Here is a 26,030-nt window from a genome sequence, read left to right on the forward strand (position 1 = left end):
GCCCCTTCGGGGGAATTCAGATGTTCCAGCAGCACAAGGACAGAAATAAGTACAGAGTTAAAGCGAAAGTAAAAAAAAAAAAGTGTATAAAGTACATTAAGTATATATATATAGTAAAGTATATAAAATAAAAATAAGAATATCAAATACTGTACATACAGTACCCATGACCACAGTTGTTCTAAAACTAATACCTATACTCCATCTAGGCCTACTACTAATACTACTGTCTCAATCAAAGTGATTAAAGGATTCCAGGATTCACGGTCATTAAATTGTCATTTTACAACAGGGTTGTAAAAAGAAATTTTGTTTGTAACATAATTTCTTCTGCTACATAGCAGACAACAAACAGTCAAAATACATCATAAAAAGGTAAACAGAAATAAATTCTATTACATGGAGCAGTGCTGAGAATGAACTGGTTTAGGATTTAAGAAGCTCATGGCCGGGGAGAAAAAGCTGCAGTCTGGTAGTGTGACAGGATATACTTCTGTATCTTATCCCAGAAGACAGCAGGGTAAACAGGCTGAGGCTGGGTGGGTACTGTCCTTTAGTATCCTTTGGGCTCTGCACCTCACCTTACCGATATCAGTGATGGTCAGGAGATGGATACCATAATCTTCTGGACAGTTTTAATCACCTGCTGCAGAGCCTTCCTGTCCTGGGCAGTGCACATCCCAGTTGGCCAGTTGGTGATGTTTCCAGTCAGGATGCTTTCTGTTGCTCTTCTGTAAAAGCTGATAAGAAGTTGGCACGGGAATTGGCACACATTGTGTGGTTAGTAACAATGCAAATGCAAAATCCGTATATGTACAGTAGAGTAATATGATACCATCAACTATAATAGTGTACACCACAATAGTATATACTATGAATAAGTAATTATATAGGCTACGTCTGTTTTAATATATAAATATAATGTAGTGCATTGTGTAGAAAACAGTATAACATATTACTTAGGCATACATATGCATATGTATTTATCACAATTGAAAATTTTATCCCTTTTCTTTTTAATTAAACTTTCCAGTGTATTTTACATAGAATAATTGACGGCACCACGCTGAGACATAGCCACATTGATAACCTGTTTTTTTCTATATAAGCCAAACAAGCCCTTGAATCCCTTTGAATATACACATATGCATATGTTATTATATATATATATATATATATATATATATAACATAATATAGTGTAATATCTTATGGGATATATATATATGCTACACAAAACCTTACAGTTGCTAAGAAAGCATATAATTGAACTGGAATGAACTCCGACCGTTGGGACCTCTATTGTGCGGCCTGAATTTCCCCTCCTGAAGATACTGGACCTGCAGTCCATGCACACTTCATTTCAAACGTGCCAACAGCAATGTGAAACTTGGCACAGACGTGACTTTTCTTTGGAAGCTACAGCACATCCCCCTTCTCTGGAAATTCTTGATTGACATCAGGATTTCTTCTTTTGATTGTGTTCCAGCCAAGAGAAAATATTTGCTTTGCAGCGGGCTGATTGTCATCTTCTGAGGCTGCAAACCTGGTCTCATCAGCATGTTTATGAAGTTGTAAAATGAGCAACTATGTATAATATTTTTCCCATTTAAGATATTATCATAGTCCAAAAAGACCACAGAATGAAAGGATCATTTGTGCTGGAAGTGTGCAGGGTATAGGCTATTTGAAGTGTAGACATCTATTCAGGATGAATTCTCTGTATTTTATGTTTTCTGGTGTCAGTATAACATTTGTGCTAGCATAGGTGCAAGAAGTAAAAGTAAAAGTACTGGTGGAGTAAAAAGTACAATGTTTGTCTCTGAATTATAGTGGAGTAGAAATATAAAATAGAATAAAACTGAAATCACTGGGATTGGAATTAATGCAACTTTGATGTCACTCTAGAGCCGCTGTTCCCCCGCCAGACTAAGCCATGGTGAACAAAAAAGCTCCACAAAAGCCATTATTTAACACGTGTCTCTCTTTCTTTTCTATCTTGCTTTCATCTGCTCACAAATTAATTTTCTTTCACCTGAAATCCACTGTACTTCCCTGTACTTTGTTTCTGGATTAGCCTGCTGAGCACTGGATTAAGTTTCGTTTCGATTTGTTTTTGTTTGGACTTTTAACGGCTGTGCTTATTATAAATCTTTTGATCTGCATCCTCCTCGTCATTGTCTGCATTTGGGCGCATAACATGTTTAGACTGAAATCATTGAACGTCCTTTGAATGTGACATGTTTTTCTTTTCATTTTACTGTTATTGCAGCAGTGTGTGGTCGTTATATTATTTATCTATTTAACTTTTTTTTTTTTTTTTTACAACTTCTTTAGTAAAATGTGTATTTTCTTGTCTAGGCCGCATCAACCCTTTATTTAAATGTTTAAAACCAATAAAAACGTATTTACAGTATTTTTCAGAATTGAGGACAATTATGAAGGGAAACTATAATTTTTAAGTTTTAAAGGTCAGTTCATCAAAATATGAAGAAAAAAAACATGTTTCCTTTTGAAGCATAGGAAAGGTCAGCCTTTCAACACAGTCAACACTTTTGCTGCTATCTTGATAATAAGTAGTAGTAACAAAGGATTTTTATTTGTAGTGCTGACAACATTTATAAATTACAAACTGAGAATATAACCTTATTATTATTATTAAATTATTATTTAATGTACACCTGGAAGAGAGGTGCATAGGAAAAGTAAATCATAAAAGAAAAGGTTAGCTGTTAGATTCATAGAGGCACGATGTTTGTGCATGTCAGAAACAGAAACAAAAAACAATATACCAGTTGCTCCACATATTTTGCAGTGAATAGGGAAAATTTCTTCCTCTAAAGTAATTCCCATGAAATCTGTTGACACCACAATCAAAATGTATGAAATTCCATTCATGTCCTTTGAATACGTGACAACAGATCTCATATAAAAACCTCAGCAGTGGTGTGCTGTTATTATCCTCTGGTAATTTGTTTCCTCACGTCAAAAAGGACATTTTCCACACTAAACACTTCTCAGAGTGTCCTTCCCAAGAAGGTGCACCTGATGACCAGAGCTCTCCCAAGATAAGGAGAAGTTCACGAGTTTGGCCTGTCAGTGTGTATTTTGTTCTGACCGTTTCCACACACTCTCTCTTCAAGCTCCAAAGAAAATGCTAAACTCTAAATTATTCTCTGCCTTGTGAGCACTTATTTCCATCATTGTTACTGATGTTTACACACTCCACCAACCTTTATCAAGACAGAGACAGATATTTAATGTCTATTATGTATAAGATAAGAACTAAGGATTAACTGACTCATATGAACTAACAATTAATTAAATCAAACAAACAATAAATTAAATCTAGTTTAAAAGTATTAAAGACCCCAAAACAACAGTAAGTTTAAGGTGCGAATATTAATGATGGTAAAAAAAAAGGGTATGTTATTTTATTTTTATATATATTTATATAGTTTTGTTAGTTGATTTGTTCCCTCAAAATCAAATACAGCTAAAATAATAATTAATTTATAATTAAATGATGGTGATTATTATGATTTTTACATTTTCTGTCACAATCAAAATAGATATTGCAATGTTATAGCACTAATATGGTGATTGGTCATTTTTATACTAACATTATTATTAAGGAGCACACATTTTGTAAGCCTCACTTAATAAGAAAAAAAGAAACAAAGATACTTTCATGTGACAAAAAAATGTGATCACTTAAAACCGACGAATGTGTATGTCTGCTGTTTCTATAAGTAATTAATTCATAATTGATCAACCAACAGTCCAAAACTCCAGATATTCAATGCATGTCATAAAACAAAGGGAAGAAGCAAATACTCACATTGGAGAATCTGGAACCAGAGAATGATTTGCATTATGACCTTTAACACATGTCTGAAATAATTAATCAGTTTTCAAAATTGTTGCTGAATAATCTTCTAATCAGTTAATTAGTTCTGCGCTGTTAAGCCATACAGTCTTTAAAACTGGTTGACTGCTGTGTTGCAGTACTACTAATGTGGTTTGAAGTAACAACACATACTTAAAAATACTTGTTGAGTCGATTTATTGAACCACCATAAATGAGCTGACTGTTCAGTGTTGTGCTACTGAACGCTAGTTGTTTAACATTAATGTCTTCTTTCTTTATTTTCAGCATTAACATTACAGTAGTTTCTTTGTGACATTATTGAGCTTCTTCTGTCATGAAACCACTGAACCTAAGCTCAAAATTATATGAATAGCAGTCAAACCACCCTGTGTTGTTTTGGTGTTAATAGCCCGCCCTTACTGACAATTTTTGACAGACCTTGTAATTAGACTGGCGTCAATATTTAGTTTTACTAGTCCTTAAAGGAAAGAATTGGGACTTTTGTCTATCCCTAAATCAGATAAAATGTATGATCATGAGGCCTATTGTACTTACCAAATGCCTTACCTGAACTCTGGAAGGAGGTCATGTTGATAGGAGTCTTGTTTTCCTTTAAACCCCTTCAATGACAATGAGTAGAAAATATCTGAGATGAGATTTAAAAAAGAAAATGATCCCATTTGGCAAAACCGGTTAGGCTGGGGTAGAGGGCTACAGCAGCAGCTGGGTAACAGACAGCAGTTCTTTGGAATGACATTTGACCACATTGCTGACCTTCCAGGGAAAACCGTGACTGTTGAAAAGATGCAAGGAAATCATGTCTCTTCATGATTTGCATACTGTTTTGTTGCTGTGGGCAATTTCCTGGCAGTTAATGTAATAACCAAAAACCAAGCGCGAGTGAAACCAGGGCTTTTGTGGTCCCTAGGTATCTTGGGGGCGTCTAGGGGGGGCACTGGGGCAATTGCTGATGTCATGTCTATGACAAACTAAATATTAAATTACAGATATCTATATTATGCCTAAAGGCTTTAAACTTTCAGTTGGGTTTCACAAGAAGAGGTGACTGACATGCAAAATCCAGCCTATTCCAGAGACTATTTTTCCAAGTTTCATATAGAAACAATTGCAACAGTGCATATTTACCATGTTAGAAAAGAACAACACACGAAAAATTTGTCATCTTAATAACGTTAAAACAGTTGTAATAAACCATGACTATTGAAAAGATGCAAGGAAATCAGATGTGGCTTCATGTTTTGCATACTGTTTTTGCTGTGGGCAATTTCCTGTTATCAGACAGGACTCGACGGCATCCCAAATTCAGTCATAGTAACTATCAGTGAACCGACACATTTATCTAATGGGTGAATAATTTGTACAGAACATGTACTAATGCACTTTATTTGTGCAAATTTCCCTGACAACATCTGCAGTTAATCAAATTACCAAAATTACTGAGGCCAATGCCCACTTTGCTAAAACGGTAATTCAACCTTGCTGATGTGATGTCTATGACATACTTACTACGGTAAATATTAAATTACAGATATCTAAATTATTGTGACACCACGATGGTGGAAGGAGCTACCACATGCCATCAGAGCAGCGGCGTCCATCTCTAACTTCAAGAAGCTCTCGAAACTCCTCTCTCCCGAGAACACATTCTCTTTTAACACCTCTAACCCCTAACCCCATTGATGCCATACGTGCTATTAGCTCTTACTAGTATGTATTGTCAGTTGTAGATCTCGTGCTGTATTGATGCTCTGTTGATGCTTGTATGCTGTTCCTCAAATGTAAGTCGCTTTGGATAAGAAATTCTGTGCGAGTGGTCCCTGGTAGCACTGGGGCAATAGAACACAAATAACTTCTAACTATAAGTATAGTTCTGTTAATATAAACCCTATTACAATAATTAAGTGAAAGGACATTATTTTTATTTGTTTACCTGGATTGAGCTTCTTTGTAAGGCGTTTTGTCAAGAAGCAATATACCTTCAATTAAGAGCATGTGCACTGATTAATGACATTTCAAGGTAATAAATGATCTAGATAAGGAAGGAAGTGTGGTTGTATAGTAAACAGACTGGTTTCTTTCATCCAACCCGCCTCAATTATCAGATATTGTCATTACGAATTTATTCCAGGCAACATTGTGGACATCCTCATTTTATGAGGTCCTGAGTGTAAAATACGCGGAAGTGGCAGGCGGAAGGAGCCTCGACGGAAGCGGTTTGGTCTGTCAAGGGAGGAAAAATTTGCAGACTTGGACACAAAGAGGTTTATTCCACCAAATAGTACCGATCATTCCCCCCTTTTTCCTCGACACCGGCGTCCGCGGCGATGATCCTGTTAGAAATCAATAATCGCATTATAGAAGAGACGCTGTCGTTGAAGTTCGACGGCGCATCCAACGGGTGAGAAATCATTGTTACACCTGGCTAGCACTGATGCTAACGACAGCTAGCTTCCCCTTTTACTGAAGATGATGGTTGCATTTAATGAAGCAATGGGGGTTTTCGAATGCAGCGGGTAAACGTTTGCAGCTTTGCACAAGTTAGCTAGGTAGTCTTATTTTATAAAAAGGCTAAAACACACTCTCAGTGAATTAGCTTGCTGCTCCGTCGTGACTGGTTCGCCTAAAGCTGGGGTGTGTCTGCACGGTCAGTGACTGCCAGAATATGTTACCCCAGTTAATTTGATCTCCCCCTGCCTGTTCTGACAGAGTCCGTTGAAGTAAATTAACAACATATTTTACATTATTGTGCTTCAACTGCCCAAATATTAACCAAGTAAAATATTTTTAAACGCTTTACGAGGTTGCAGGAAAAAAAAAAAATGCTAGCAGCTAGCCGACCGCAGTACTGCTGGTGTTTGTGGCTAGCTGCCTTGTAATTGACAGAGGTTACGCTTATATCCTGATATTATGAGCACAAACGACTACTCGACTGGCCACTTGTTAAAGAGTTATCAACATTAACTATTAGGGTAATCCAGGATTCACTGCAAGTGAAATCCTTTTTCTTAAGGAGTACAGTTTTTGAGACAACATGTCTGTCAAGACAACAGGTCTTTCAAGTCCTTTGCCCAAGTCATTAGTCATTAACCGCGGTGTAACAACATAGGGCTGATTACATGATATTTAGGTTGGGGATTCCACTTAATAAAGGCCATTATATGCTTTCCAAGGCACCATAGAAGCAGTTAGCGGCTACTTGTTAGCTAACCATCGCCCCTCTTTCCAGCTTCCGCATTCCTGTAGTCAAGCTGAGTCAAGTCTGTGCCCTGTGCACAGCCAGCTGCAGTATCCAGCTTGCACAAGCTGCTGCAACCCACCTGCAAAAGTATTCATTTACTATTGTGCATGGCCGAAACAGTGTTTTTCTGGTTTATGAAAAGACTGTATTATCAAGGTGTTTTTCCAAGGATTTTGGGCAGAAGAAATGGCTGTTTTTAGCTTGAAATCAGAGCATAAAGATTCCAGTTTGTGTTTTCACCAGGTAAACTGATTATGTCATAGTGACACTGAAATAGTGGTTTTCTCTCTTCACTCACATTATGTTTTGTTGGTGATGTTGCATCTAGACCTGCATCTATTTTCATGAGTGATTTAATTAGATTAAATTCTTGATCAATTGTTTAGTCTAGAAATATCAGAAAACAGTTCAGAATTCCCATCAGGCTTTCCTGAAGCCTTTTTACAAAGTATGTTTTGTCCGACAAACAGTGCACAACCAAAAGATGTTAAATCTACTGTTACAGTTCAGAAGCTGGATATAGGGAATGATTGGCATGTTTGATTGAAAAAGTTTAAACAGTACTACAACTACTTGATTCATGATATCAGCACTTCTATGTGTCATGTTACTGTTCAAATTGCTCTTCATGCTATAAATCATATGTGAATTGGAGGGCTTCCTCTTTTATGCCTCATTTATCTTATAATGTAATTGTCTCCTTGCAGAACCAAGCCAGAGGCCGTTGATGTTACGTTTGCAGGTGAGATTATATGGTATTTTATCGAACACCTGGCTGTACAGTAGGGCTGCAACTAACAATTATTTTCATTGTCGATTAATCTGGATTTTTTTCTTGTTTTAATCGATTAGTTGTTTGGTCTATAAAATGCTGGACAATGGTGAAAAAGGTCAATCAGTGTTTCCCAAAGCCGAAGATGACATACTCAAATGTCTTGTTTTGTCCACAACCCAAACTGTCAATGAGGAGTAATGTAACCAGAAAATACTGTCCTATATCTTAAAAAAATACTCAAACCCATTAATCAATTATCAAAATTGTTGGCAATTAATTTAATAGTTGACTATTAATCATTGCAGCTCTACCGTATACTGTATGTTGTTTATTTTAAAGTCTGGATCCGACCACACAGTTTGTTGCAAACAGCCTTGTTGAAAAAAAAGTTTTTCATCACTGTGACTGTTTTGAAGTCTTGTATTGCTGGAGGTGTTGCTCATTTTTTTTTATCTTGGCGTGCTGCCTTCATTAAACAAGTTATTTTCCTATTAGGCAATTAACCTGTTGCACATGTTCAGCCCTGCCAGTAAACGCTGCTAGATGACACAAAATGTTGCATCTCACATGTGAAATTGACTGAAATAATCCTATTTACCGGCATGAATTGGGGTTACTAATTAAGACGGCACATTTGTCCAAAGTACAAAGTCTGTCAAGTTAACAGAAGCAAAAGGTTAGGAACTTGTCCCTCATTCATCACCTGCAGGCTTTAAAACTGTTTATCTGTGCTGCAGATTTCGATGGTGTCTTGTACCACATCTCCAACCCCAATGGGGACAAGACCAAAGTGATGGTCAGCATCTCCCTGAAGTTCTACAAGGAGCTGCAGGAGCATGGCGCTGACGAGGTATGACACACAGTTGTACAAAAATCATGAAGTTATCGTATTTCAAGAAATGAAATGGTCTTGCTTTTTTTAGGTAACTTGACTTTAAGTGTTTTCTAAAAAGGCAGTAGTGGTTTTGTGACGCACTGTTCCTCTGGTGTTAAAATAGTCCCTTAGAGGTCAGCGGTTGCATCCACGGTATACTTTGTCAAACAGCAGGTGTTTAAATATGCACAGCTGCAATAATACAAAAACATTGTCACTAACAAGTCTAGGCAAGAATGCTGATAAGGTCTTCTGTTTGGTTTTGATGTCAAATTGAGATAAAAAAGTATCAAAGAAAGCAGAGTGAGATTGTGATTGGTGTCTACGCACTCACACGCACCTCTACCATGAGAGTTGTGTTGCCATGTAAGGAAGAAAGCAGCTGCTTAGGCCTTTGGTAGAAACAGGAAGTGAGTTTGTGTGACTCACCCCAGGCGAGGAAGTGTGCTGACTGCGAGCAACAGCCACTGTGTATGAATTTCTTGGCTGACGTCCAGCGACCTCCCTCCTTCTTCCCTAAAACTCAAGAGCAGAGGGATAAGTAAATGGTTAAACAGTTCAGTTATTCAGCCTGTGAAAAGGGGAGGGAGTGTTTTTTTGTCAAAGGGCTTGTTTATTCTCGCACATTTTCTGTTCTTTATTTAACATATTTGGCATTTCTAAAGTGCTGCTTAGATTAAAAGACACCATTCTTTTGTGGACTTCTGGTGGTACATTATTGCCATACCGGAGTTAAATTTGCATATGCTTGTATCCATTATGTCATTCTACCCTCCAGGTGTACACGCCACCTTCATGCCAAAGTCTTTTGTTGTTTCTTTCTCTGCTTTTATTGGTGTTGACATTTATTTCTAGTTTCCTCTTGTCTTTTAAACCACCTGATTAGTCTCAGAGGATTCCTTCAGGCAATGAAATTCACTGAAGTTTTGAAATCAAAGGATGGCTTTGAAAGTAATCATTTTTAAGTATTCTTTTAATAAAAAGAAAGGACATAATGACCAATCTCCTTAACTCTTGGGACCTATTCTCTATTTCAGGTTAAAAGTAGCAACATCAGTTTGGTCTTGCAAAATATACATAATCTTAAGTCTTTATCTAATTTTTGTCCATGCTCTCTTTTATGTAGTACATTGTCTTTCCTGAGACCTTTTGCTTTGAAGTTCATATTCATTTTTTTTTTTTTGGTCTTTGTGTCATGGTCTTTCTGTGAAGTGCAACTTTTGAATACGGTATATAGAGACGTGCGATACAAATAAAAATCATATTTTTAATTTCAGCTGCTGAAGAGGGTCTATGGGAATTTCCTGGTTTCAACAGAGGCTGGTAAGTTCTCAAAAAGTTACTGATCTCCTTTTAGAACTCACTGACAAAGCCTACCTTTGAGTTATTGCTTGTTAGACCGCTGACATCAGATCAGTTTTAAGATCCCTGTACCAACAGGAGATTCTGAGCTTTAGACATTAGTGTGTCACACTTTAAAACATTGAAATTAAATGTAGTGGCTAACAATTAGCCATTACTCGTTGTAGATTTTGTATAATTTTGTTACTTTCATCACTCCCAGGCTATAATGTGTCCCTCCTCTACGATCTGGACGCACTACCAGCCAATAAAGATGAGGTTGTCCACCAGGCGGGGATGCTCAAGAGGAACTGTTTCGCCTCAGTGTTTGAAAAGTACTTCAAGTTCCAGGAAGAGGGCAAAGAGGGCGAGCAGAGAGCTGTGGTCCATTACAGAGACGATGAGTCCATGTATGTGGGGGAGACTTTTAAAGCTTTCAGTTTCACATTTATTATAATGGCAGAAGGAAAGAGCTCTAATCAAATGGTGTAATTCCTTATGTGGCTTATGTCTATAAATGGGTCTAAAATCTCAGACTGGGTTGTAGTAGGTCTTACATATATACACGGCGTTAACATAAATATATTATGCTTTCATTTTTGTGATAAGCCTAATTTCTCTGGACCTCCTAAACCTCTGACATGTCTCATGTCTTCTCAGGTATGTGGAGGCCAAGAAAGACAGAGTGACGGTGGTGTTCAGCACAGTGTTCAAAGACGACGATGACGTCATCATTGGCAAAGTCTTCATGCAGGTGTGTTACTCGGAGTCAGACATATCAGGAATTTTTCACAGCTCCAATAACTCTCATTTGGCAAAAAAAAACAACTAATAAATGTGTCAACTAACCAGTGTCAAAATGGCTGGCAGAGTATGAACTCTCTTTCGGTCATTGGAACTACTCACCATTAATTTCTATCTGGTTTCACTCATGAAGAACAATTTAAAAATAGCTAATTTAGCTGTTGATACACAAGGTTAGCTAAATAATGTTTAAACACTCCCAAGTTGGCATATTGGGAGTTTTTTGTTCTGTCTATTTATAATATAAATGGCCTGTCTATTTATAATATAAATAGACAGGCCGCAAATCACAAATCTTAAACCTAACCAAAATAAACTAGCATATACATTTTATATGCTAGTTTATTTTGGTTAGGTTTAGATTACAGTAGCTCTAGCAGTCTGTAGATATGCTAAATAAGCGTAGTAACTAACAAGCTAATCTTGAGATAAACCTAGTCACGCATGAATAAAGGGAAAAGTCATTCATCCCTTTTTTATTTAATTCATTAAAAACATTAGTATTCTCACTGTTATCTGAAAAAGATATGCGGCCTATTTATATACTAGTTTATTTAAGTTAGCTACTTAGCCTAGCTAACCTTCTAAGATTACATTAGCTCTAGCAGCCTGTAGCAAACTAAATAAACAAGTAGTTAACAAGCTAACCTTGAGTGACATAGTCACTTATGAATAAAGGGAGAAATCATTCATCACTCTTGATTTTGATTGATTAAAAATATTTTGACATTGACCAAATTTTCTTCTTTGCTGTTAAGCTAACATTTTTTAATTAAGCTAACGTCCCCAAGTATTTTCTTTAGAGGACTATAGCAACTAAAACTCACACTTTTCAGATATAATATATATATTTGTGACCTGGAATTGCATGGGGTTTGTTTTGTCTTTTTAAGAAGAGTAATTAGGTAATTGACTGTACTGTACCTCTTATGTTGTATTTTACTGCAACTTAAAATGAATAAAGAAGTAGCCCTCTGGTACTGTACACTTGCTTGTTCTGCGTGTAGGAGTTCAAAGAGGGTCGGCGAGCCAGCCACACAGCCCCACAGGTGCTGTTCAGCCACAGGGAGCCCCCACTGGAGCTGAAGGACACGGACGCCGCTGTCGGGGACAACATTGGATACATCACCTTTGGTCAGTACCTGTTGGCTGAAACTGCTTTGCCTGTTTTGCAGCTACATTACAATGGTAATTGATTCTGATGTATATGCACTTTGTTCATGTTTTTAGTCCTGTTCCCACGTCACACCAATGCCAATGCCAGAGACAACACCATCAACCTCATCCACACCTTCAGGGACTATCTGCACTACCACATAAAGTGCTCCAAGGTCAGTTCAGCTTAACTAGAGTCCAGTGGATTCTTTCAAGGAAAAAAGAATCTGTAGGGTCAGGGCAAGTTTGCCTTTAAGACTCTTTGAAATAGAGATGGATCTTAAGATGTTACCTACAAACAGTGTTTTATCACCCTCTTAATGAAGGGCTGAAGAACAGCTCCCCAGAATTTAGTTTAAATGAGTTGACTAAATGACTAAAATAGTTGTCTGACTCACAAACTTCTCATATAGAGCCTTCCGAGCAACAGCACAACAGGAACAAACCATTTTATTTCCTGATATTCAAATGAGGGTTTTTAGATGTGACCCACTCATGCAATTTTAGTTAAGCACAAGTTCCAGTGGGTTCTGGAGTTGGTAAGAAATGCTTGTTTTTTATTTTTGGTATTGTTTTGTTTGTTAGATGATACATAATTGAGCATGAAGATCCATAACTAAATGAATATTAAAGAAACACCTGTTGAACATCCATTACAAGCTGATTTAATCACAGGCTACAAACAAGCCATAAAGTCCTCCTTTGTATTAGTATGTTCCGTCTATTATTTCAGGGTCTATTTATAATAGAAAGTCCAGCCATAGGTGAGAACGAAGGCCCTACCTGGCGACGACTTGCTCTGTCACCTGAAGTGATCATACAGGTTTTTTGTTTTTTGTGTGTGTTCGTGCGTGCATTACACACAAAATGACATACTCTTCTAAAGGTTTGCCTTGAAGGCATGGCAGATGGATGGATGGAAAATTGTAGTTGGGTTACACTTGACAAACAGGAAATTATACACTGTCAAAACAACTGTTCAATATTGGCCCTGTCTCTGCTGCACGCAGTGTTCAAGATACTGCACCTGACACAAAATGTCGACATCCTATATTCATTTATTTATTTAGGTAATTAAACAATTGCGACACTTCCAAAGAAAACAAATAGAGCATATCTCTAAATATTCATTCCAAGATTAGATGAAAGATACAAGGTATGACATGGTGAGAATCCCCTCATACGTAGCGCTTTTTCTTTCGCAGGCCTACATTCACACACGTATGAGGGCCAAGACGTCAGACTTCCTCAAGGTGCTGAACCGTGCTCGACCCGACGCCGAGAAGAAAGAGATGAAGACCATGTCGTAAGTAGCCTCTGCATTTCTCCTCTGGTGTCTAAACCACCGCTCTGATATGTAGTCACCGTTTGTGCAAAGGTCTGTACTGGTCCAGTACATTCATGTAAGAAGAACAAGGTAACGGCCAAAGTTTAGGATAAAATTGACATTTCTGAGTCTCTGATTCTACTGTCAAAGTGGTATTTTTTTTGATGCCATAAACACGATTTTAAACCTACTGTTTCTTTCTTCAAGCTTAATTTAGCAGATTTGATTTTATTGTACAGGTTATTAATTGCAATATTTTAAGCTTCCTCTCTGCCTGTTTCACTATTCAGATCTTAAATGAAGGCTGTAATGTTCAGGAATCATTGCTGTGGGACTTCATTTCAGACAAAATGTACAACCGGATTCAGCTTTGACATACACTACCTCTACCTTTTCTAAGATAGGATCATTTTTCCACTGTCTTTTTTAGTCAGCTGCAGCCGTATGTCTGTGTTTTTGAGGTGTGTGGCCATGTGTGCCGCCGCCATTGTTTGAAGTGAGTCAGGAATGAATTTCTACAGATCTTCTCTTTGCTAAAACCTCCAAACAGTTGCACATACTGTGGAGCACAGAAAGTCTTTGTTATGTGGTTAATGTGTAACTGGAATAAGTAGGGAAAGATAGCTGCCATGTTCCTGAGTTTCAAAGTGGGAGAAACATTATACATGAATCTTGGGTTTGATTACAAGGTACAAAAAAATGCTGCCAGCCAAGAAATTGTTAGGAATATGAAAATGAAATAGAATAATATTGTCACTAACAAGTCTAGGCAAGAATGCTGATAAGGTCTTCTGTTTGGTTATGGTGTCAAATTGAGATAAAAAAAGTATCAAAGAAAGCAGAGCAATATATTGTTTTAATTATTTGGTCGATTGAAGAATCCCTTTGAGGCAAACGTCTTACACCTTTCAGTATCACTACAATGTTTAACTGCCAAATATTTTTGTAACAAAAGGAATATTTCAGTAGCTCTCAGTGTGCCAAAACAATTACATACAAGAGAAAGAGAAATAAGAATGTACAGCAAGTTTCAACAGCCTGTCAGTCATCAGTGGGATACATCTTCTCAACTAACTCTCAACCAGAAAGCAATTAGGCGTATTTCCCAATATGTCAATCAATTCCTCTAAAAGATCATTTTTACATGTAGTTAAAGCAGCCACTAAATTTAGATGTTGCAACATGATGTAGTATCTCCTGAATGGTTTGAGCTGTGTGTATACCAGGAAATACCATAACCTGTTAAATTATGTCCTTTGTGTGGTGTCTAATATGTCTTTGTTTGATTTTTCAGTGGAAAGACCTTCTCACGTTGAGGCCACCCCAACCAGAAAAATCCCAAACCCTATGGACACGCCCAAATGCGCTAAACTGAGACTCTACGCCACATCGGACAGGACTCCAGGATGCCTCTTAATGCCCCCGCCCAAACCCCAAAAACGTGTCCAGTCTTTCTATTTTTTTTTTTTTTTTTATGAATAATAATTTTGGCTCTACTTAGGGAAAGCCACGGCTCAAGATAAATGTAAAAAGGGCATTCCTTGCTTTGCATAGTTAAAGAGAATTATTAGTCCTATATAAATATATATATGAAAAAATTGAAATTTTTGATACGATATCTTTTACTCCATTTGGTACTCTTGCTTGCCCCTCAACCCTCACCATGCAATATCCATGTGTCGGATGATTTCAATCCCCCCTCCCTCCCTCTCTGTGCTTTCATGTCGTCATGACCATTGTCATTAAAAATAAATAAATAAATCACTCTTACAAAAAAGCATCTCTGGTAGCAGTGTGTGCTGACTTTGTGCCTCTTGTACAACCACTTATGTTTACTGTTTTCCCAGAATTTTAACAATCCACACAGAATATTTTTGTTTCAGACTTTGCAGAATATTTCTATAAATTTTCTTCATATTTATTTATTTCATTTGACAATATCAGAGACTTTAAAAAAATTAAGAGATCCCATAACTGACCTGTAACCTATACTGGAAACTCAAAGGTAGTCTTGTTTCTTATTTGATTTAAAGGCTCTTAAAAGATGTTTTATTATAACTTATTTGTAAGCTTTCTAGCTTTTACTGTTGCCATGCAAGTCCAGTGTTTAATCCGTAAATCAGTTTAAGGATTATATGATCCTGTATTGGTTTAGAATTTTTACAATTGTTGAGTTCATGATATCCTTCTCATCGGTATATTTAATATATACATACAGAATTTCTTTTGTAATTTTATGAATAAAGTCGCTGAGAGTCAGAAAAAGGTAGGCAGCAGGCAAAACCATTATGAAGTGTGTGAAGGAGCAGGACACAATCTTTCAAAACTTATAGAGAACAAGAGCTGTTAACGATTTGTGTACCAAATACTTTGTCTACATGCTGTTTGAATGTCTAAAGATGGCATATAATATTTTGGGAGCTACCATACCACTTTGTCAATAATTCCCCACTCAATCTGCCTTGTATGAAATAAAGATTTTTTTTATTTGAAAAATAACAAGTGAGAACAGCAAACAGCTCTGTTTAAATCTGCTGTTGCACTTTCTTTCCCTTCATCTGCTGTTCTTCTCCTCTACAGGACAGAGAGAGAGACCTGCTTCTGTATGGCTAATATATATTAGGATGGTGCAGTTCAGTTCCTCAGTCACATGACCTGCTTCAGTCCCAAGTTACATCAAATATCTATAGTAAAAACAATTTCTGTAGTCAAATAATTTGTATTTTCATAATTTTTCGACATTTCAACAATGAATTGAGAAAATAATTGTCAGATTACTCCATAGTAAAAATAATCATAGTTCAGCCTCATACCAATCTCTTGAAAAGTAACAAGTCCTATTTATTTCCCTGCTAAACACAAGTATGTGTGTAGGCATATTTTTTATTTTACTTTACTTTTTCAAAGTGGTTGTGCCACCTAACAATCTATCCACATAATCCCTGGTAACTGCAATCCCTGGTTGGGAATCACAGCACTTAATGATCATTAAATTATATTGTATGAAGGTAAATTAGTGTATTGCTACAAAATGCATTTATCAAGAGATTGAGTAAATGAAACACTGCAGCGCATCTTTCTTTTGATATCAATTTATTTACTGACATCTGAAAAAATACAGCTTAACGTCATTGTAGCTTTACTGGTTTGACAGCAATAATAGGAAACTGACAAGATACTTGGCAGAGTGACAGAAAATGAACAGAGAGCAGAAAAAAAGCTACTCAAGATCAGGCTATGGCCACTTCACACTCATTCTTGGGCTGTTCGTTTCCTTACTGGAGAAGGAGGAGGAACACGAGGAAGAGTAGGAGGAAGATTGTGAGGATGAACCCTTCTTATTTTTTGGCTTGGGTTTTTACTTATTAGTGGGGTTTACTTATTAGGGGGTGGATTTGTTAGAGGGGCTCTCTTGCTTCACAGGGGCTTCTTCTTTTACCTCTTCCGTGCCCGGTTTGGGCACCTTATCTCCCGGCTTCTGCTGGTCTGGAAACAAAATATCAGATTTTACAGGTTTCAAGCATATAAATTTGTTCTTCTGGTCCTTTAACCTGTGTGTACTTCAGCTAGAGTCAACAAATGATCAACAACATATGACAAATATGATTTGCTTGTAAAAACCATTACATCTATAATAAATATAAGTAGTGTGATTACATGAAGTCACAGGGATTGCATGCAGGTGTAGGGCGCAACGTGACAACAACAACTGATTGCAATTTAGTGACACAACTAGCTTTAAAGGAATCATTTGACATTTTAGGAAATGTACTTTTTTTTGGCACACAGTTAGATGAGAAGATTAATACCTCTGTCGTATTTGTCTGTTAAATCTGAAGCTAGGGCCAGCAGTCGTTTGCTTAGAGATACAGGAGGAAACAGCTAGCTTAGCACTGTCCGAAGGAAATCCTACTTGTACCTCTAAAGCTCATAACCCTCGTAAATTAAAGTTTTTACAATTTTTTTGTACAGACTAGACAAATAAGATATAACGTGTTAGTTACTGAGCTTTAGAGGTACTGGTAAGACAGTTTTTGGACATAAGCAGGGTGTCTATTTCCACTCCGCTAAGACTGGCTGCTCGCTGTAGCCTAATAGCAAACAGACAGACATCTGAGTGTTATCAATCTTTTCATCTGTTGACAAAAAAAGTGAAAAAGCCAATTTCCAAAAACTATTACTTCAAAAAGTGTTATGAGTGTTATATTTCAAGTTTAACTCTGCATGCAGCGCTTCAACTCCGCTGTTGATTAGCTCTTTCAAATTCTGATGATTTTTTTGGTCTGTTGGACAAGGGCCAATGAGATTAAAAGACCAAACTGAAAGCATCTCAGTAATTGACCCAGGCAGCAGAGATAAACTTTAGCGATCAGGTCACAGCACAAACATGCTTAGTCACTGTGATTTTATTTAAAGTTATGGTTTTTCACAGGCAGATCCAGAACTTACCACTGTCCAATGCATCTTCTAAAGAAATCTCCAAGCTGTCAGGGAAGAGGAGCATAAGTATGCTAACGTATAAGCAGACCATGCTTTTGTGTGTGTTGGGGTGTGTTTATGCTATAACTTTAAACCTTTTACAAAAATGATTTGACATTTTGGGAAATACATTTGTTGGCTTTCTTGCCAGGAATTCAATTAAAAGCCAGTTAGCTTAGCCTTTATGCAGTCTTTATACTAAGCTGAGCTAACTAGCTGCTAGGGAGGTAAATAATCTGCAGCCTTTTCTGGACAAGTGTCACTGTCAGTTGTTTTCTTTCCAAATAACCAATTTTATATTTCCCATGGGCAGAGACAGAGACACATAATTTCATTTGACATCATACAACTACAACCACCATGAAGTATTCCTGTGCCCTGACCATCCTCACCTATCAGCGCTCATGCCATTAATCAGTTGCTGGTAGTTATTGATTTCTGACTCCAGCTTCATCGTGACGCACAGCAGATTCTTGTTGGTGTTTACATGGCGCTCCACCTGTGACCTCATCTCCTTGAGCTCTGCCTCCAGGTTTAGTATCACCTTGTTGATGGGGCCCATACGTTGACCGTACTCCGCTTTGGTGTTCTTCAGGGTTTCCTCCAGATTGCGGATCTGAAGGGGAGACATATGATACTTTTTATTCTATCCTCAAATCTGTGTTGCTTAAAAATTATGTTTTTGTTTTTTTGACTTTTAAAAAGCACATAACAGGTCAATGTCACTCATTAGGAGCCTTACAGTTTGTTTTGTTATGCAAGAGCAGATCCAGGTGTTTTGTCAAACTACAGAGTACTTAAAGTAGCAGGTTTACAGTAGAATGACAGGGCATTCAGGAATGCTCGTGAAAAGTGCAGCTAGACAAACACCCACATATGTGGTTTTAGCATTCCTGACATGATAAAGCAGACTGGTAAATATTTTGCTCTGTAAACCTGAAGAATTGCTTCAAAGGTTTTAGGACTTTGGGTCAGATTGGGATCTACTGTTACAAAAGCTGCAGTATGATTATGTGAAAACATTGCTAAAGTTGATGTTGAGGTTTTACGTTTCAGAACAAAGCCTCTACAAACATGAGAATGTATTAAAGGAACAATAAAGCTCAACTGCTGTTCCAAGTGATTTCTCTTTGTTGTATTTTCATTGTATTTCATGTTAGTGTGACAGGAGACGTACTGTATGTGAAACGGCTTGTGTGTGGTTACCGTGCTGTGCAGACTCTGGATCTTAATATCCAGGGTTTGTTTCTGTTTGAGCAGATCCTTCAGCTCTTTCTTTCCAGAGTTCAAGGCCTCGCTGTTTTTGGCCTCCACCACCTTGATGTTTTCAAACTGGAGAAGGACAAACAAGATGGAAATGGTGAGATAAAGAGAAGCAATGAGAACAATATGACATAAGAGTGGTCTGACTTTAGGATCCTGCAGGTATTGTACCTTGCTCTGGTACCAGTCCTCGGTCTCCTCCATATTCTTCTTGCCTATTTGATCGTACTGGATGCGGATTTTGTTGAGAGTCTGAGCCAGGTTAGAGTTTGGAGAATCAATCTCCACCTTCACCTCAGAATCCTTGATCTTCTCACGCAGGTCATCCACCTCCTACAAGAGCCACTATTATAAGTTTGCTTCAGATTTCACACAATGCAATTAGTTGATCTTGTGTGTTTTTGTATGTGTTTGTTTCAGGTCTCACGTCTTTGTGTTCCTGCTGGAGGCGAGCGAGCTCCTCATTCACCAAATCAATCTCTTTTTTTGTCTGCTCGCTTTTCAGCTTGGTAGCCTCTGCGGTCTTATTCACATCCTCCAGGTCTTTTTCTAACTCTTTACATGCCTTCTTCTCATCATCCAGCCTGCACACAGAGAGGAGCCCAATAAAGATCCACATAAACACCAGACTTTGTAGTGATATGAATTGCTGTCTGGCATCAGCAGCAGCAGAAATTGCAACTTTAAAAGTTATGCATGTCCAACTATTATTGTTTTATTTCTCTTTTCTGTCAAAAATCAAATTTCTCAAAAAACTATATTGCATGAAACTCACTTGTTCTTGAAGTCGTCAGTAGCCATATTGGTGTTGTTAATCTGGATCATCAGCTTGGCGTTTTCCATGGTGATGTCTTTGATCTAAGGAGAGGAATGCATGATGTATAGCCTATCACCAGTAACAGCTAACATTTTCTCACATTTCATGACGTAAACATGGAAAATGTGCTCTGTGTGCCCAGATAATTTATTTTTATATTTTTTTCCCAAGAAAGACAGACATCTGATGACCAACCTTGTTCTTGCGGTCATCCAGGGGTTTCTCGACCTTATCCCAGTCGCGTCCCTCAGGTGCTGTCCTCTTGGCCAGAATGTCATCAATCTGTTTCTCCAGATCTTCGTTTGCTTTCTCCAGCTGCCTCACCGTATCGAGGTAGCCGGACAGCCGGTCGTTCAGACCCCGCAGTGTCTGCTTGTCGTCCGCGGGGGCGGCGGGAGCGGTCGGAGCGGCAGGTGTTGCAGGTGCGACGGAAGCGGCGGGAGCGGCGGGAGCGGAGTCTCTTTTCGGCTCGTTGCCCAGCACGCTACGCAGCCCCTCCAGGCTCGAAACGGACGCCCTGGAGCCCCGTCCTCCAGCTCCGCCAAACATGCTGGCGGCGGTGTTTGAAGGCATGTTCGCTGCTGGATGTGAGAGTACTGACAACTGACAAAGAGAATTTTAGACTGGAGAGTCACCTGATGGATGTGATGGGCGCAGGTGGGTTTTATACCTGGTTTTAACGCATTAGTCCGCCCCCACCGATGCCATTGGCTCCTGGTGCCCTGGACAAACTGGCACAGAGTCGAAATTCAAGTTTTTCATGTTGGCTCTGTCATTTTTCTCCTCTTGATGTTGCACTTGTCCTCTCTTGATTGGACGCATGCAGAGTTTTGGGGAGGTGATGGGTGGTCCTTGTCCACCTTAAAAGCAGCTGTGATCCGGAGGGTTGTAGGTAGCCTACCTCCACCGCTCACCTGATCAGCTTCCAGGTTTCAACGCTCTGTCACAGGCTGCAATATGTCCAAACCAAGAGATTACAGCAGCCAGTCCTACTCCCCTGGCAATACAGGACCGGTCAAAAGCTACCCGACCAACAAAATCGACCCGGCGGGAAAATCCAGGGAGAAGGACGACATGGTGGGACTCAATGACAGGTTCGTCAGGCTGATTGACAAGGTTCGTATTATATTATTAATATTTGCTAGAACAGTTCAGTAATTAAAATGAATAATTACTAAATAATAAAATAATTAATAAAAATGCTATTGATTGTTGATTATTTCCCACTCTTCATAAGTTATTGCTACATAAAATACATACGTAATTTATTTAGGCCTATGTATTTATAAATTAAGAAAAACATGTACAGAAAAGTATTAGAACAGTTTTGGTCTTGGGTTTAAGTATAAACTATTCTAATTAGGCTATTTAATATATTACAATATGTCTTCTTAATTTTTTTTTTTAAATGATCAGTAAAACCTTTTGTTTGTTGCATTCGTTTAGCCTTTCATTCATTTGAACCGATGCAACATTTCACCATCATGAGATACAGTACAGGCTCAAAGTGAAAACTTAATGGAGGATACACTGTTTTTATAAAAACCTGTTTCAAAACCTGGAGCATGACTTCTTCCAAACTGTCTGCTGCAATCAATTCTGTAACCTGAGGCAATGGAAAGTGTCTCCTTTTGCGGGCTTCATGTCGTGTCAAAGAATAGTGGAGGTACATGTAGGACGCCACCTTGTGGATAATATAATTTCAAGTCTGAGGTATAAGTTCGGTCAACAAAACTTGAAATATGTATAGACTCAAGGTGCAGTTTTTCTTTGTTTTTAGTAACTTGGGTGAATATAAATATAAATATATGCATTTCAAAGATACATTGAATGTATAATAATACAATGCAAAACATAGCCTCTATCTACGTATTATTAATTCCTCAGATTTACTCTACACTATCACCATCTTTTCCCTCTGCATTTCTGTCCCCCCTTTGTCTATCTCTGCCTCAGGTGAAACACCTGGAGAATGAGAACAGAAAGCTCGAGACGAAGCTGAACATCCTGAAGGGGCAGGAGGACTATGACGGGAAAATCAACGACATCGTCAAGCACGTGGAGAACGAGTTGGAGCAGCGGATCGATAATTTGCTCCAGGACAAAGAGAAACTGCAGGCTGAGCTGCTCAAGAACATTGAGGAGGTAGAAGACACCAAGAAGAGGTCAGCAGGTCGCGTTGTAGTTGATTTGATTGATGTATTTCTCTTCTAGGACAATGTTTAAACTAAACCTCCATCATTAAATTCATTTTTCACACTTTATTTTCTATTGGTTTCAGGTATGAGGACGAGCTGCAAAAGAAAGCTGATCTGGAGAATGAGTTTGTCGTCAGAAAAAAGGTAATGTAAGATTCTTATGCTGCTTATTTATTCAGCCACTTAGAAACAAAGAAACACTCTGATAATGTCACAAATTACATTTATACATTTAAAATACATTTGGGTAAAACGTTGTAGTATTGTGCATACTGTGTTGTATTTTGTAGATATTAAACAGCTGACCTCTGGCAGTAGGATATTTTTAAGCACCTTATTGACCCTATGCCATCTGGGCATCTATTTATGAATGTGTATTTGTGTTTAATGTGTGTGTGTGTGTGTGTGTGTGTGTGTGTGTTTGTGTGTGTGTGTAACAGGAGGCAGATGAAGGTAACTTGAAGGCAGTAGATCTGGCTCTGGAGCTGGAGGATCTGATAGATAAACTGGACTTCCTCAGGGTTGGCTATGATGAGGTAATTATTTACTCTGCTCTGTAAAGCCGGTTTGATCTGAAGGAGACAGTTGAACAATACTTGCACAGTTACGCAACAGCAGTGGTTCCTTACAAGGGGGTTTCTAGGGGACTAGCTCAACTAACTTGAGCCAACTAACTTTTTTAAAACATCCAAGTAATGTGCTGAACAACCAACTAGGAGCATGTACTATTATTATTTACGTCATCACGTCATCAAATACAGTGTAAAAGCACTTTGAAACAGATAGACCAATGTGATTTATTCCCACTAAAGCTGTTGTACCCATGTCTGCCACCTGCAGGAGATCAAGGAGCTGGAGTCACACATCCAGAACGAGACAGTGATCTTACATGACAACAGCAAACGGTCTCTGGACATAGAGGACATCATCCTGGCTGTCAAGGAACAGTATGCCGCCATGGCCACCCGCACCAGGGAGGAAGCCGAGCAGTGGAACCAGAGAAAGGTGAGGAAAAAGAGGATTATACCGAAAGAAGAAGACCACTAAATAGTTCTTATTTAATTCTGTTATTGCCACTATGCAGCTTTAAACCTTCAAGATGCAAATGTGAGTGAAAGTACAGTATTTGAAGCCTGATACTGTTCAAACAAGCGTGCATTTGCCACATTGTTCACTTTTTACTGCTTTAGATGGATGCCATGGTCCATAGTGCAGAACAGCGAGAGAAGGATGTGCGTGATGTAAGGAGGGAAATCTCAGACCTGGTGCGCCAAATCCAGAGGCTCAACGGGGACCTGGACGCTCTCATAAGGAAGGTTGGGGTCACACAGATAACCTCTCCCAGAATTCAGGCCTAGGCACACACAATATCAATCCCATCAGTCTCTGATCTTCCCTTTCTTCCTCTGTTTCCCTGTTAGGAAGAGTCCCTAAAGAATGAGATCAGTGACATAAGAACAGAAGGGGACAACAACATGGAGAAGGCCCGCGAGGACATCGCCCAGCTGGAGGAGGCCTTGAAGCGGGCCAAGCAGGACTTGGCTGGACAGATCCGCGAACATCAAGAGCTGATGAACCTCAAGCTGGCCCTGGACATCGAGATCGCCACCTACCGCAAGCTGCTGGAGGGCGAGGAGCAGAGGTATGTAAGCTGTGGGGATTGGAGGGTGAGAGCACATCAATATGCACAAGTTTTTACTCAGTGTATTCACTCATGTTGCTGTTTGTTGAAATATACCATGATGCATTAAACCTTGCATTAACAATTGTCTCTGCTCCATCTCTGTGAAGAATGAACCACTTCATGCGCAACGCAGGTGAGAATATTTTTGCCACCTTTTCTGAATTTTCTGGAATTAGCAGCTCTATTAAAACTACTAACATGGCCTTTCTGGGTTCGTTTGGTCGCTGGGTTCGTGGTGTATTTTTCTTTTTTCCACTGGTACTGGACAAACATACAAACATGTCAAAATACTTCCAGAGCAGCTACAGCTTGAGAGAAGTGAATGAAACAGTGATTTCCAACATGTTTGGCTTGTTTTAAGTGAATCATTTTAGAGTTGAAATTATTCAGTGATTCACAAGAAAAGGTTTAGAGACAGTCTGAAAAAAAAGATGTTGGTGTACGCGTTGGTGTAGCAGAAATTGTTTTTCTGTGGGAACCATTCAACTAAAACATTGATGCATTTCTTCCAGTTTGCCCACCAATGAAGCCCTCAATATACCAGAATGCAATGCAGCCATGTTGCATTCCTTATGCAGTGGTGTAAGAAGTATTAGATCATTTACTTAAGTAAAAGTAGCCAAACCACAGTGTAGAAAGTTCTGCATTTAAAATAACATTTAACAGTTAAATGTGGTGGAGTAAAACGTACAATATTTCCCTCTGAAATGTACTTAAGTAAGTACTTGGGTAAATGTACTTATGTTACTTTCCACCGGTGTCCAAATGTACACTTTTGACTTAAAGTAACTAGCTTTTTTCAAGGAAGGTTGATAGGTACACAAAAACTACATTAAACATAACTATATAAAATAGTATAAAAAAAGGGACACCGTAGCAAAATGCAACCATTTCGTACATACCAGTATTCCCATGATTGATTAATGTGTCGCACTAAAATCAAACCTCTCTTTCGCTCAGATTTCTAATTCAAACCAACCAATCCAAGTCCTTACTTGCACGCAGAAGTTCACCTGCCATTGAAGCAACACCTGCCAAAGAAGCCACGAGCCCCAGAACCCACCGTCATCCCAGCAACCACCTTTATCCCCGCAGACACTGTCAGCCCAGCACCTGCCTTAATCCCAGTAGACACCTTTAACCCAGCAGTGTTCCCTGGCTCCAAGAAACGCCTGCTGATCCGGGTGGAAGTAGAGGAAGGCAGAGTCGTGTCCGAAAGCTCCCATTACACTGAAGACTGACATCACCATCACACCTATGTCTGCAGCATTCCAGTATATCCAAAATGTGAATTACAAAAGTTAAGTAAGTTAAATTATACTCGTCATAATAGTGATTTTTAATGCAATAATGATTATCCTTATCTGTTTGTGTGTGCCTTCTGGTAGACTGCGTCTTGGCAAGTTGAACGTTTTTTCCTAGAATCTGCACTTGAAGTTGGAGACATTTTGTTTATGTCAAGCACTGTTTTTCAAAAGGTGTTCTTATCTTTGTTTGCATTTGCAAGGGCGTGTGTGTTCCGGTACTATCAGTGTATTTTTTCAGCTTTCTTGCAGTTGTTTCTCTCATGCCTTTGTGCACTAAATAGGAATAAAATGTTGTCTTTGTTAAAAAGAAAACCACCTATCTAATTGTGTAAAAAGTTTCTTAATGAGTGGAACAATGAAATAAGGAACTTTTGGAACTTTTGAGTGTTTCTTTTCTGTTGCTCGACTTCTTGTTAATATCAGGAATGACATACACAAAGATAATGTTTCCTAGAATCACAAGAGGCCACATTAAGGGGAAGAAAACATGGGTCTTTGGGAGCAACTGAATAGTTTTTCTCTGTGTTCTCGGAAATGTTTATTTGCAAGCCTGAAATGCTGTAAATGTCCTAAATTTTGGAATTGCTCTCTTTCTCTCACATATACTTGCACCATTGTACCTCAAATATTGCAAAGTAATCACAAAGAAATTTTGAGTCTTCTGTTGTGACAAGGGTGACAAGTATTTGGAATGGAATACGTTTAATAAATAAAGGAAGATGAACAATGTCTACTCTTCTTTCAAAAACACACACAAAGAGTATAGTGACTAAGACATATTGGGAAATACACTTATTTATTTGCTTGCCAAGAGAAGATGAGTTAGATAAGTAGATTGATACCACTCTCATATCTGTACAGTAAATATGTACCTAGG

The 26,030-nt window shown here is 38.4% G+C and overlaps 3 protein-coding genes across 7 annotated transcripts; 2 read left to right on the forward strand and 1 right to left on the reverse strand.

The window, feature by feature from the left end:
- The first annotated feature begins 6,076 nt into the window (after window positions 1-6,076).
- On the forward strand, window positions 6,077-15,185 carry arpc2 (actin related protein 2/3 complex, subunit 2). Its single transcript, XM_046060566.1, has 10 exons — window positions 6,077-6,289; window positions 7,837-7,871; window positions 8,642-8,754; window positions 10,056-10,101; window positions 10,343-10,529; window positions 10,780-10,873; window positions 11,931-12,057; window positions 12,154-12,254; window positions 13,284-13,384; window positions 14,700-15,185. The coding sequence occupies exons 1-10, from the start codon at window positions 6,216-6,218 to the stop codon at window positions 14,719-14,721; spliced, it is 900 nt and encodes a 299-aa protein (XP_045916522.1). The 5' UTR covers window positions 6,077-6,215; the 3' UTR covers window positions 14,722-15,185.
- A 1,330-nt stretch (window positions 15,186-16,515) lies between these two features.
- Window positions 16,516-20,929, reverse strand: LOC123980800 (keratin, type I cytoskeletal 18-like). 2 transcript variants are annotated; one of them, XM_046065353.1, is made up of 8 exons: window positions 20,160-20,929; window positions 19,923-20,005; window positions 19,575-19,731; window positions 19,319-19,480; window positions 19,091-19,216; window positions 18,277-18,500; window positions 17,855-17,889; window positions 16,516-16,891 (listed from the first exon to the last, which is right to left on the reverse strand). In XM_046065353.1, the coding sequence occupies exons 1-8, from the start codon at window positions 20,535-20,537 to the stop codon at window positions 16,788-16,790; spliced, it is 1,269 nt and encodes a 422-aa protein (XP_045921309.1). In that variant the 5' UTR covers window positions 20,538-20,929; the 3' UTR covers window positions 16,516-16,787. The 2 variants fall into 2 exon arrangements, with proteins under 2 accessions (XP_045921309.1, XP_045921316.1); XM_046065360.1 differs by lacking the exon at window positions 17,855-17,889.
- Window positions 19,194-25,877, forward strand: LOC123980773 (intermediate filament protein ON3-like). Of its 4 annotated transcripts, none has more exons than XM_046065333.1 (10): window positions 19,194-19,244; window positions 20,791-21,080; window positions 21,921-22,129; window positions 22,246-22,306; window positions 22,603-22,698; window positions 23,003-23,167; window positions 23,353-23,478; window positions 23,584-23,804; window positions 23,954-23,979; window positions 24,852-25,877. In XM_046065333.1, the coding sequence occupies exons 2-10, from the start codon at window positions 20,922-20,924 to the stop codon at window positions 25,085-25,087; spliced, it is 1,299 nt and encodes a 432-aa protein (XP_045921289.1). In that variant the 5' UTR covers window positions 19,194-19,244; window positions 20,791-20,921; the 3' UTR covers window positions 25,088-25,877. The 4 variants fall into 4 exon arrangements, with proteins under 4 accessions (XP_045921289.1, XP_045921284.1, XP_045921276.1 ...); XM_046065328.1 differs by lacking the exon at window positions 19,194-19,244 and adding an exon at window positions 20,232-20,621; XM_046065320.1 differs by lacking the exon at window positions 19,194-19,244 and having other exon boundaries at window positions 20,232-21,080.
- The last annotated feature ends 153 nt before the right edge of the window (window positions 25,878-26,030 follow it).

Source organism: Micropterus dolomieu, linkage group LG01 (assembly GCF_021292245.1).
Source record: "Micropterus dolomieu isolate WLL.071019.BEF.003 ecotype Adirondacks linkage group LG01, ASM2129224v1, whole genome shotgun sequence".
NCBI classification, from domain to species: Eukaryota; Metazoa; Chordata; class Actinopteri; order Centrarchiformes; family Centrarchidae; genus Micropterus; species Micropterus dolomieu.